The sequence below is a fragment of the Simochromis diagramma genome, unplaced genomic scaffold, assembly GCF_900408965.1.
Source record: "Simochromis diagramma unplaced genomic scaffold, fSimDia1.1 OVJJ01000798.1, whole genome shotgun sequence".
In the NCBI taxonomy this organism is placed as follows: Eukaryota; Metazoa; Chordata; class Actinopteri; order Cichliformes; family Cichlidae; genus Simochromis; species Simochromis diagramma.
The window spans coordinates 336623-349155 of record NW_024386736.1 but is presented as its reverse complement, the minus strand read 5'-3'; the positions used below and the strand labels follow the sequence as shown (position 1 = coordinate 349155).

The 12533-nt window shown below is 41.9% G+C and overlaps 2 protein-coding genes across 4 annotated transcripts in view; both read right to left on the bottom strand.

The window, feature by feature from the left end:
• ttyh3b (tweety family member 3b) overlaps positions 1 to 1730 on the bottom strand; it is a 29099-nt gene extending 27369 nt beyond the window's left edge. For both annotated transcript variants that reach the window (XM_040045407.1, XM_040045495.1), the window contains exons 1-2: positions 1212 to 1730; positions 67 to 252 (exon numbers count right to left, since the gene is read on the bottom strand). In XM_040045407.1, the coding sequence (XP_039901341.1) occupies positions 67 to 192 (126 nt within the window). In that variant the 5' untranslated portion in view covers positions 193 to 252; positions 1212 to 1730. The remainder of the gene's footprint in view (positions 1 to 66; positions 253 to 1211) is intronic.
• A 1704-nt stretch (positions 1731 to 3434) lies between these two features.
• iqce (IQ motif containing E) lies at positions 3435 to 11456 on the bottom strand. 2 transcript variants are annotated; one of them, XM_040045293.1, is made up of 22 exons: positions 11161 to 11456; positions 11001 to 11074; positions 10754 to 10795; positions 10538 to 10583; positions 10298 to 10447; positions 9760 to 9861; positions 9459 to 9529; positions 9155 to 9268; positions 8993 to 9043; positions 8829 to 8899; positions 8662 to 8734; positions 8535 to 8575; positions 8249 to 8400; positions 7551 to 7606; positions 7225 to 7454; positions 6959 to 7066; positions 6424 to 6691; positions 6205 to 6291; positions 5583 to 5710; positions 5402 to 5484; positions 3809 to 3907; positions 3435 to 3680 (listed from the first exon to the last, which is right to left on the bottom strand). In XM_040045293.1, exons 2-22 carry the CDS (start codon positions 11070 to 11072, stop codon positions 3583 to 3585), a joined length of 2142 nt encoding a protein of 713 aa, XP_039901227.1. In that variant the 5' UTR covers positions 11073 to 11074; positions 11161 to 11456; the 3' UTR covers positions 3435 to 3582. The 2 variants fall into 2 exon arrangements, with proteins under 2 accessions (XP_039901227.1, XP_039901181.1); XM_040045247.1 differs by having other exon boundaries at positions 11001 to 11455.
• Between the last annotated feature and the right edge of the window lie 1077 nt (positions 11457 to 12533).

Genomic DNA, 12533 nt, shown 5'->3' with positions numbered 1-12533 from the left:
GCTGCACGATGAAGGAGATGATGAATTTCTGAGTGGGAGGTAATTATTCTCCCGCACTTGTCTTACCTTCTGGTACTCAGAGTCCTCTGGCCTGAAGTCGCTGCTCACTGTCTGAAACTCGATGTTGAAATGAGGCAACCGGTGGAGCAGATTCACCCACCAAGGCGGAGAATAATTCACCACGGCCGCCATCCTGATGCAGCTGCCTGCCGGCTCTCACTTCACTCTATAGCCCGATTCCTCACAGGGACACTGTAAAAGAAACAGCCAATCACTGCATCTGAGGAGGACACGAAGCAACTTTTAATGTCACCAAACGCATTAGATGAAGAGTAAGACGCAGCATTCGCATGTTATCATAAGGCTAATGTGATGACCTAACAGTAATCAATACCCACTAACAGGGCGGGTCAAAAATGCCAATATAATGGATACCCTCTTTATTCATTAGTTATGCATATATTTTCACAATTTATTAATTTCAATAAGATTATAGCTGCTGAATCTTTCGTGATCATTTCCCATTGGACCAATATAAAACACCCCTGCTGTAAAACACAGGGGTTACAGGTTTCTGTGTGTTTTGTTACAAAGGCAAAAAGACTGCAATATGACATATGACTTTACTATTTGGGGGGTTGCCTTCCTTTACAGTGATGTATGTTTGGCTTATTGCCAGTATCACAATGCATTATAATAACTATATTATACTATATTACTACCGCACAACAATTATCACCAATAACCTATTAAATGTAATTAAAGCCCGACAAGACATTCAGTAAGTGTACATTTCGCCCAAACGTTAAACCTGTACATGAATTATGGCATGACAAGAGCATCCATGACAGCGTCACCCAATTTACGCCCATACTGCAAAAACACAGGCTTCGTGAAATAAATGTGTCTTGAACGGGGGGGGTGGCCGTTGTACTGAATTTACTGTATGGGTACATGTAGGTCAGCCCCTTCGCGGGTACCCTCACACATTCAGCATTCAAGCCTTATTTATCTATCGCAGCGCTCAATAAAATGTTAGCAAACCCAGATTAGCTAGCTCTATCCCGCTTTGTCCATTAAATCTACCGCAGTACCACAGAGTCGTCAAGGCAACGAGAAGGGAGAAAAGGAAGAATTCATTTTGAGGTCTGCGTGCCTGTGGACATCCAAGTCCGTGTGCTGGGGTGGGTAGGAACCGTGTTATGACCTACCTAGTGAAGCCCAAGCGGATGCAGACCCTCGTTTGGTATAGTCTTGGAGGTCCAGACCGGCGTATAGTTCACCTATTGTCTTCCCGAATCCGGCGGTAGATTTGAGCACGACAGCCGTGCGCTGTTGCTGCATCAACGCGGCCGGACCGAGCTAGCTGCAACGAGCGAGTCGCTTGTAGTCCCATCCACATTGAAAAGAACGGAATAACGGTCACCGACCCGGTCCGCTCACATTTCACCGAGACGTCCTCCCGTTTCGACTGCCTTCACCCTCCGCAAAAGCGTAACGGCAGATTAGGGGTTAAATTATCTGACCAGCAAACCACTATCTATTTTTTTAATAATAATACAGTTGCTGTCCTCCCCTGCTCACGGTTCGTGCTCGTCGGCGGTCTTCCCACAGTGGCCGTTGTGGCTCTTCAATTGGATGGTATTGTTGGAGCGTGAAGCAAACACGGTGCTTTAAAAGCCCTGAAGGACGGGGCTTTGCGGCAGCTCCGTGCGCGTGTGAGCGCGTGTGTTTCTGCACGCGCGCGCCTGAGTTTGTAGATGTGTATGTGACAGGGCAAATGCGCAAAAAAGCCTCCCCCTGGTGTTGAAGTGGTGGAAGTACACATTAGACAGCAGGACGTTTTATCCTCCACAATGGTGAAGATTATTTTAGAAAGCCTATATGACTACGACACAGGTGGAAAGCGACACAATGGGTCTTTCACTAGAAATTGTTTTAAATGTTTTCCTGGAATATTTCCAAATTTGAAAAAAAAAAAAATCAGAAAAACAGTCCCAAACAATATTAATGTCTCCTACCAATAATAAATATAAATAAATATGATATCAGAGGTTGAGGGTTGCAGACTCAGGGGATGCACAACATCTTCAGTGTTGAGGGTGATTTTTTATTACATTATAATAAATACATAGAAATTATATTTTCACTTGTACTTTTAACACTGGGCTAATTTCAAATACATACATTTTGAAATAAAATCCTATATTTCACTGGTTGTTCTCTGTGTTTTCCCCAGAGGCACCCATTTTGTTCTCAGACTTATTCTCTACATGAGAAGAGATCCATAAACAACATTATGGAGTAATGACACTTAACTCTGTCACTATTCTGAGTTTTAGTAAAGAGTTTCTCTTTTGTTTCAGCTAAAACTCTTGATCATGATACTGTTGGAGGTTTTTGTACAATCCTCAGTGCCAGAGCAGGTCTGGAGCTGTGCAGTTATAAAGTCAGCAGAGTGTTGGTGATTTTTTCACACTACACCTCAACCAGCTTTTGTTGTGGTTCCTATTACAGCACAACACTCAGCCATCTCTTTAAAACTACACATTATTCACAAAGTTTTGTAAAGACAGACGGCATGGCTATGTGCTTGATTTTATACACAGTGGAACTGATATTAGCTGACTTCAAACATTAAGAAGTGTATGGACACAAAGGGTGTAACAACAAAACAAAAAAAATAGGGGGTACATGCTACTTCTCTCCGAAGTGTTTGGGAAAATAAGCACAAAATGTAAGTACAGGTAATAGTTTCTGGGAAGGACCACATGAGACTGGAGATTTTATTAGAAAAACATTTTATTTACTGTATCAGAAATTAAGTTACACTGATCATGTGGAGACAAATGCACTCGATCGTTGATTTTATTGACTCATTTGTCTGTTTTAAAGCACAAGTATTATTGGCATTAGACACAGTCCCTGTGTATCCTCCCCTGCTCTCACCGTTTCAGTATTGCAGCAGCCTGATCTATAACTTATTCACAGTTTGGCTCAATAGTGCATCAGTTAAGAGCTGTCCCTCAACCACACCGCAGACTCAGCTATAACGAACTAAGAATGCAAAATATATTAGTGTGCTGACTTTCATGTATTACCAAATAAGGCATGTATTACCAAATAAGGCATGTGCAAATGTGATTTTATGGATTATTACAGCCTGATGAAGCCAGATGAATTTAAAGCGATGCCTGCTAGGTTAGCAGAAATGAATGCATTTATTACTGTAATTTCAATTTGAATTCCCATGCAGCAGGCAAAAAGAAACAAAAATAAATCTGACTAATTAAAAAGAGATATTTGGCTCAAGAATAACACACTCAACAAAAATGGGCTGTTCGTTTTATGTTCTTGTCTGATTAAAGAAAAAAAACCCATCTCATAACCTTACATCAACACTGAGACACATTCTGAGAATATTCCTGTTATTGGCATTGGCATGGGAGCAGCTCGTGTTACACAGTGAATATTGTTATTGATATTACAAACATTATTGGAACAGCCCAGCTTTTATTTGCAGCTTCAGTAAGAAGTTAAACTTCTTAGTAACTACACTCAGTAACTATACTTAGTGACTACTCAGCTTCTCGATGGGCGTGACGGAGACACGATGATGTCATCAGAATCATCAGAATAGAAAGCGGCGTCTTCATCGATGTCACGAGACTCGCTCTGGGCTGCAGGAGACATACAGCACGCATGTTTATAGGTGTGTGGACGCACTCCTCTATAATTACCTTTAACACTTACATTTAAGAACAAAGGCCATGAAACAAATAAACACTTGCTGTGACCTCTGTCTGACCTTTTGTGAGTGTCTTCCTGGAGGCAGAGATGTTAGACGCAGGCCGGGTATTTTTCTTTACACCTTCCTCTTCACCATCATCACTGAGAGATGCAGCATCTTATTAACAGAACAGCAAAGAGTAATTAATGCCATTCAGCCACACCCTCAGAGACACATGTACAGATGCTATAGTGCTAACAGCATGCATTTAAATATGGACCATTTCTTCTCTCGTGGCATTGACTAAACTTTTCAACAAATAAAACCCTGTCTGTAGGAATCTAGAACAGCTCAGCGAGGGAGTTCATGTTGCTCATGATAGGCCTTTCACCACATTATTAAAAACATCAAATGAAGATGGTAAAAAACATCAACTTCACTGGAGGCTGTCCTTTACAACTTATAAAATATAACTACAATGTACCCAGTGAAGCATGACACAATACGACACACTGTAAAGATCCATAAGAAAGCACGTGTTCTCAGATCGAAAAGAAGCTGGAACGATGCAGGTTAAACTCTCTCAGTGAAGCCCGCAAGGTATCAAATGCAGAGGCATCCTTGTAAGATTATAGGGGGGGAAAATGCTGCCATCACTGCTTTGCTCTATGCACAAGCATGCTGTGACATGCTCAATACTCTGGGACATGGCGGGGAAAGTAATGGGGGAGTCAGTTAGGGCAGACAGATGTGAAGGCAGGACTCCTGAAACAGAAACAGCTTCGCACAATGTTCTCAGAGAACTCCTAACTTTCTTGCTTAGGAAGGATTGAGGATAATTCACAGAGCGGTTCAGTCACATGGAAAGTTCACGCTCATTCGATCTGTTCATAATTAATCACTGTCATCATCTGATTTCCTATTTTGGCATTTAACAGGAAAAAATGGTTCTACTTCGGCGCTGAAATGAACTGCATCACAGCATGACACAGTCAAATCCCTGCAATCGTTTGTGTGATGGCTCTGCTGATGGGAAGCTGCGACAGACCTGAGTCATCGCGGATGTTACGATCGCTTGACGTGAGCGCATTAAATATAATTCTGTAAAGTTTAATTAACATTGAATTACTTGCAGAGAGTTTGGGGGATATTTTTCCAAACTCTTTTTTTCTTCTTGTCATTTGCGCCTCTGTTTAAACAGTTCTTAAGCTCCTAAACAGTCTTTTTTACTCCTAGTAAAGTAGAGGCAGTAGTGGTGTGAAGGTCTGCTGAGTGCCCTCTTAAGTCTTTATTTTATTTGAGGCAGACGGTGCCCTCGCTGGTGCTGAGCAGACAGGGACAATAGAATTACATTACTGCTCCAGCGAAATCCATCAATACTCAAAGCAGTGCCGGGGGGAAGGAATCATAAGTGATTTGGAACCTGAGAGCAGGGAGGTGCATACATCAGTGAATATGAAGTCTGAGCACTGAGCAGTTACAGTGTAGCACGAAGGCACTGAATACATTTGTACAGCGTGTTGGGGTGCATCAACCCCTATCCCTGAACTGAAGATGGATGGAGAGCTGTGACTTTGTTTGGTTTTTTGCTGTGTTCTGATGAATATTTTGATAGTTTGCTGTGGATGTGTTTGCATAGAAACAATTTTTAAAACATGGCGAGAACCTCACCTTTTTTGCTGGGTGGGTGTGGCAATGCACTTCCTCTTGGTGCCAGCGTGGGAAAATTGTTTTCCATTAAAGAAGGTACAGACCTAACACACAAACGCAAACAAGCAATTGTGGATTTTTTTCTTTGGTTTGACTGTTTGTTTGTTGTTTTGGTTTTTAATTCAGTGCATAAATGAGTCACCTTTCTTGTGCAAGACTACATCGAGCCAGATGTCCCCTGCACGCCGACTGTATCATCGTCAAGGCGTCATCATCCAGCGTGTCACCAACGGAGGAAACTTCATCGCTGAAGTTTGAGGATTTTTCAACCTGGAAACAGCAAAAAAGGGGGAAGAGATAAGAAAGCTTCAGCAGGGACAAAAGCTTACAGCCAACCCACCAAAAAATGTTTTTTAGAGCCACCTAGTGGTTATTTGTGTTAGCTGCAACGCTGACTCTGGCTCATTAAGGACATCATGATCTCTAGTAGGATTGTTGGAAGTAAAGACATCAGCACACAAGTAATTTCTGGTTTAATCAATTTTTTCACCTTTTGTTTGGGTTTGAAGGGAAAAAAAGAAAGAAAAACAAAATTACATTTAAGTCCTTCATTGCTGAAAATACTTCACACACCTGCTGATCATTACCCAGCATTAGAAAAACAAAATCAGCACTCGTTATGCTAAAATTAACCTTAACATGAGACAAGAGTCTTCAAGTATCCATGAAAAGTAGCATTTATTGTTTTTATTAGTACACTGTTCTCGATGCTTTACAAGTACGGCTTGATATGAGTGCATCGCATGGAAGCGTGTGGGTAAAACCTGATTCAGCGCATCTTCCGGTAGCTCCTTCAGCTGTGAGTCTCTGAAGAGGTGGCCTCTTAAAGCTGACTGCAGCATCACCGTGTCCTTAAAAGAGAATGCAGAGGACGGATATGGACAGAAAGAGAAATCTGGGCCAGTGTCTAGACATTTTTTTTTTTTTTACATAACATTTCTATCAGATATTAATAACTTCCTTTGCATAAGCGTGTTACATACCCTGTTTCTGTGCTCCCTCCAGCATATCTGAATGTCTAATGCTGCTTTCTCCATTTCTTCTTTCTCTCCGTCATCTGTGACTGATTCCTCACCTCCCTCTGCCTCCTCTTTGCTCCCCGTGTCCCTCTCCTCTCCCTCTCTCACACCTGTGCTGCCCTGAGTCTCCTCTGCCAATGTGGGAGGAAGAGAGGAAAGCTCAGCCTGTGCAAGTTTACTGTTTTCCTCCTCCAGAGTTTGGATCCGAGTTCGCAACTGTTTCGACTCCTGTCTGGGAAACACAAAACACACGCGTGCAAAGCAATAAATAAACACAACTTTGCATGAAAAGCAAACTCCACCTGCAAATCATCTTAATTATTAGTATTAGTATTATTATTACATATTTATCTATTACTTAAGACTTGAAATGGAATTACACTTGGCTTTTAACTTAAAACTACAATGATCAATTTTATGAACAATGCAAATTGAAGAAAAGTGTGGACACACTGAATCACATCCATGTCAAACACCAAATGCAGGAGTGAAAGTGTACTTGTGCTGCTGTCTCTCTTCATCGTGTAGTTTTTTCTGTTCAGCTTTCCACTGTTTTGTCGCTTTCTCAAGTTTTTCTCTTTCATTCTTCAGCTGTTTCAGTTCATCACTGGAACCACAGACAACACAGATTAAGTATAGAGAACAACAGCTGCTGTTACGGATGTAATAATGTGGTAGGTTCACATCATTCATTTATTAGACTTTTACATTTAGAAGTGGTGTTTTGTTTTTTAACTGAGCAGTCTCAGGCTGCTCGTCACTCACTCTCTACTTGACAGCAACTCTTCAAGTGCCATTTTCTCCTCCTCCAATTGGCTCAAGCGTTCCCTCAACTCCGAAACCTCCTCCCTTTCATCAGTGAGCGTTCCCCCGGAGACCACTGCCTCTGTTGCCATGGTAAACGCCAGACTCTCAGTGAGTGTGGTCTGGACTTCCTTATCCAATAGGATGGTGCTCTTTGGTGACTGGGCGTGTCTTTTGCTGTCTTCCAGCCTCTGACAGGAGGAGAGAGTCTGTGAGCTGTGAGCTTAGAAACAGAGGCAGGCAACTGCTCGTGTTTACATGAACAACTGGTTACGGCTTCCTCTCACCTTCTCCACCTCCAACAGCCGTCTCAACAGTCTCTGTTTACTCCACTCTCTGTAATCTGGGACACATCATTACACTATTTTCAGGAACATTACAGCACACAGCAGAAAACTGTAACCACTTTATGACCATCCTCTTGATCTCCAGGATTTTCACTTGTGACCAAAGTGCATTTAGTCTCCTTGTGTGTTTAATTGGAGGCACAGCATTTGGTTTTAGTTGTGGCTTAAAAACTACAACTTTTGAGTCTTCTGGAAGCTGCCTGCATCCATGACCACAAGGACTTTTTGCCCCTTTCGCCCAACAGCACAGATGTAAAGACTAATACCAATTCCTTTGTTTCCTTTGTCTTTGCATTGCACTTAATGTTAGCTGGAATGTAATCAGTAATGGCAGCCTACATAGATCATAAAGAAAAACTGTATTAACCAATTAGGATTTAAAAACAATACAATTGTTTTATAGCAGCGAGCTTTACTAGGAGACAGGAAGGCATGTTTCTAGTACAAGCTCCTTTAACGGGACCCTAAATCAACATATAGAACACACTGGTTCCAGTATCATTGGTTTTTTACTCCTCCTGGTTTTATACATATGTACATACTGTATGTAAAATATACAGTGAGTTGTAGACGTTTTACACTGATATCTGACTCTTGCTGGTTTTTTCAGCACTACGTTGTGGCGTGTGAGAAAAGACCTTTGGCTCCTCCAGCAGGACTGTCGGTGTTGAGTTCTTCTCTGAGTGCCACGTTCTCTTGTTGAAGCTGCTCCAGGTTCTCAGTCAGACGGTGAACTGTGGAGCTCAAAGCTTTTTGCTGCCTCTGGGAGCATTTGCTCTCGGCTCGACAGCTGCAACAGAGCAGGAAAGGAAGTCTCAATGCCAGAAACGTACTCGTTTATTCGTTAACCTTTTATAATGATGACGACGGAGATCCGGGATTCTCCTGAACTCGGCTACACTCAGACACGTGTGTGTCAGTCACCTTTTCTCAGCTGCTTTTAGAAGCATCCTCAGTCTCTGGATCTAAAAGGAAAGGCAGACAGACCCACTTTACTGAACTCCTTTACACACCACCAAGCTCACAGTGGGCAAAGTGGGACTGATTTTACCTCCTCAAAGTATGATTTGACTCGAATCTTTAGTTCTTCCAGGTTGGTGGCCCTCAGCTCACTTTGCAGTTTACTGAACAAGCAAAAAAATAAATAAATCACATGAGCATCATTCTGTTTTACACAGAAACCAAACATACAGAGACAAAGTTGGAGGACGGCATTACCTCAGGGCGTTTTCTTTCTCTCTGCACTGCTGCTCCAGCTTTAGGATCCTCTGCCTCAGTCCATTGATAACCTTGACAAAGAGGATCAGCTTTTCTTGTTATAAACACATCCTAAAAATTACATTTATTCCCGGCATGTTCACTAACCCACTGGGTATACTCACCACGCTCCCTTCTCTTTTCCTATCTACCAAACTACGCGTATATTCAGATCCCTACAGGAAAAACATTGCACAGTTGGGGTTTTTTTTTTTCCATCATTTTAGTTTCTTTGACAAAAAAACTACACACGAAAAAATAAAAAACAAATAATTTTCTGTTCTTACCTTAGTGGGATCCAACAGTGATTCTATCTGTTTCTCTCTCTTGGCATTGTCTTCCTCCAGGCGTCGTATTTTGGCTTTCATTTGCTGGTTGTCAGATTTCTGCTCATGAAGGCTCTGCAGAGAACAGCACCAGTGACTACTCAAACATATAATAAGTGCATAAGGATTTACATTTTAAAGAAGCCTGACTAAATTAAAGAAGAAGAATTTTTGAGAAGAAGAACAAAAACGAGATGGAAAAGTCACTACACCGATGTGCAGGCATGCATGTCTTGTTTTAACGTGTGATTGTGCTACTCCTTACCTTCTTGAGGTGAATGATCTCATCGTACATGTCCTCCTTCTTCATGAAATCACTTGTAACTAAAGTCAAACCTGCAAATGATGGGAGAAGGTAAATGATTTCACAAAGAAGATAACACATGCTTGGCTTTGTAAGTCATGAAAAACAACACTGACTGCACTAATATCACATCATACTCCCTTCACAGCCAGTATTTTTCCTTTTTTTTAAGCGTCTCCTGTTCAGCACAAAAACCTGACCTTCAGCTCTGTCTCCCTCTTCGCTCCATTTCTAAGTCTGATACACAAACGCGTTCTCTCACCGTTGGAAGCAGAGCGGAGATGTTTGGATTTCCTCGTGCTCAAGGTCTGCATGAGGAGCTCTGGTGTGGCGTCACACTCTGATCTCAGAGTTTGAGACACATCTGAAAAAGAGAAACAGACAGAGGCTACTTGTCAACATGCTCCGGTTTCCTGATTCATTTGGCAGATTTCTATTGTTTTTAATAACGATGTCTGTGTTAGATGTCTGTGCCATGCTTGTTTTTAAGCCTAGATGATGTGCTAATAAACATTAAAAAGAAGTTTGGCTTACACAAACTGTTCCAACACGAGTCAATACTGCATCTGACTCATGCCTTTTCACACTTATCGAGGACACGCTGCAGAGCATGAATAATGCATTTAAGTTCAGATATGTGACGAAATCACTGCAAACCTATATTTCCCTTTACCTCCTTGTTTTTGCTGTACAGCCTTCTATAAACTGTTTCATTTCAAGCAAGCAGACAAACCCATTCACTGTGAATGTATTTATGTAGGCACCATTCACAGAGCTTGTTGTGCCTTCATGACACCTACCAAGACCGTTGCTGAGGGAAGTAAGGCGAGCTGGGCCAGTCTCCCCGGGAGTGTCCAATCTGGTGTCCCCCAGAGAGGCCCTTGGTAGTCTCCAAGCACCCACTGCTGCTCTCCTGTGATTCACATTCAGACTGGTGAGGTATGGAGACCCTACAAATACAAAAGCAAACATAACTTTCAAGGTGGGTTTTCCTACAGAGTCTGAAAATACTACCTACAGTGCAGCCGAACAGGACTCACCTGGAGAAGGAGGAGGCTTGCCAGAAGAGACTTTCTTTTTCGTTTTCTGATAGAGGACAAACACGAAGGGGGCAAAGCAGATGACAGGAGTATTTATGAAACTGGTTTCATGCGGAAGAGCACGTCGAAAGCAAAGGAAATGTCCCAGACATAAAAACAAAGACATAACAATGTGTTCATGTGGCACAGATTAGATTCACGAGTCCATTTGTTTACCTTTACTGGAACATCAGCTGGGAGCGAGAAGCCATCCTCAACCTAGGAGGCGTAAGACACCCATACTAAGACAGAAATCCCCTCTGATTGAGAAGTCAAAAGTGCTGAAAACAACTGCCATAAACTACCATGACTTTAAATTATAGAACCTTATAGGCTTTTAATAAGCAATTCCAACAAGAACCACTGTAAAGTCAGTTTTAAGTAAACAGCTGTATCTTTAACCCAGCCAGATCAGAACACTCACCAGCTCCTCGTAGTCTTCATCTGTTTGGACATCACTCGCCTGAAGAGACGTCTTAGCATTGGCACTGAACATCGCTAGTAAATAAATGTTATGTTAGGTTGGAAAACTCGACTTTTCCCACTTCTAATTCGGTCATCTTTTCCCAACTCCCAAATCTTACTTCACGTCGCCTCCTCTCTTGCTAAGAAATACACAGAGGGGGCAACAAAAGAGACGCTAGCTATGCTACAACTGGGAATTTACGTGTTTTGGGACAGCTAACTTTCCTTAATAATAAGCAGTTCATACGGTAACGTGGGCTGTCGAGCATAGCTTCCTTAAAACTGTTAAAATGCTGCTGTCTTTCGGTACAGAGGTTGCTGATTTCTCATCGGCGTCGCAGATTGAGTCGTCTAGCAACCAGGCTGCCGTTAACCAGCGATGTCAATTTACCAAGAAAAAATCCGAGCGGTGCCGGAACTGTATGAGGACGTCTTCAAAATAAAAACGTAAACGCGTGACAGGCGATAGTAAACGTGACGCGTGATGCTTATCTTAATTTAATGGTAGTTTATGAAATAATGTGTTATAAGTTGGCAAACTACGCTTCGATTTCAAGCGAAGGGCAACGCATTTCTTTAAACAAGAAACTTATTTTGAAAATATTGGCCGGTTGCACCCGTTAGCTCTGTTTACCTTGATAGAGCACAGCCCAGGTAGTGTTTTGCCCGGTGCTCTCGGAGTGGTGCTACAAGGAGGGGCTGAAAGTGGGTTCATCTTCCCAGAATCATTCAGGTCCGTGGGACACATACAGCCCAATTTGATCCTATCTGGGGTGGACCAAAAAAACCTCCATAATTTACAAAACAGATGATTAAAAGATGGAAGTGTGTTAGTTTTTACTTGTGCATTACAGCTTACACCGCTGTAATACATCATGGTGGATATACAAAGGTACAAAACTTCACGTGCATTTTAAAACTAAAGAGTAACAGTGTTTTTACTCCTTTACGATCTAAAAAACTTGAGATATCCAATATAGCATTATTATCGACTTCTATTATCACTTTGCAAAGCCATTCAGTTGCCCAGATATGACCATTCTGAAGTCCAGTTGTTTGAACCCATTCTTGGTTCCATATAGCATGAGTCAAGGGGATGAGGATGTAAAAGTAACCTTTGAGCTCAGTTTGAAAAAGTCAGAAAAACTAATAAGAAAAGTTCAAAGAATAACTGACAGAACCTAATAGTCCTATTGCCTTATAGAAGACACAGGGGTGTTGTCCTAACATCAAACATGTATCAGCCTCTCTGATGCTGAGTAAGTTTGGTTTGTTCAGAATATTTGCCTGAATTGAAAAAACCTGATCAAATCTTTCTCTTTTGTATGTCCACTGTCAGGAGTTGCTTTTTTTTTGTCATTCCTCAAATTCTCCTCTTTGCTGCAAACTCTGCAGCGAGCTGAGTGGCCATGTTCCTGTATCATTTTCTCATACTGTTTACACAGGTGCTGGACCCCCAGCGCCACACAACCAGGCAGACCAGCATATTTTT

What these genes read in the sequence shown, in the direction of transcription:
- iqce (XM_040045293.1), bottom strand. Translation starts at nt 11,072, where the DNA reads ATGTTCAGTGCCAATGCTAAGACGTCTCTTCAGGCGAGTGATGTCCAA. An exon ending in TCTCCGCTCTGCTTCCAACG is followed by an intron (nt 9,530 to 9,759) that starts GTGAGAGAACGC and finishes CATCATTTGCAG; the next exon opens with GTTTGACTTTAGTTACAAGT. An exon ending in GGCTGTTGGAGGTGGAGAAG is followed by an intron (nt 7,455 to 7,550) that starts GTGAGAGGAAGC and finishes TCCTCCTGTCAG; the next exon opens with AGGCTGGAAGACAGCAAAAG.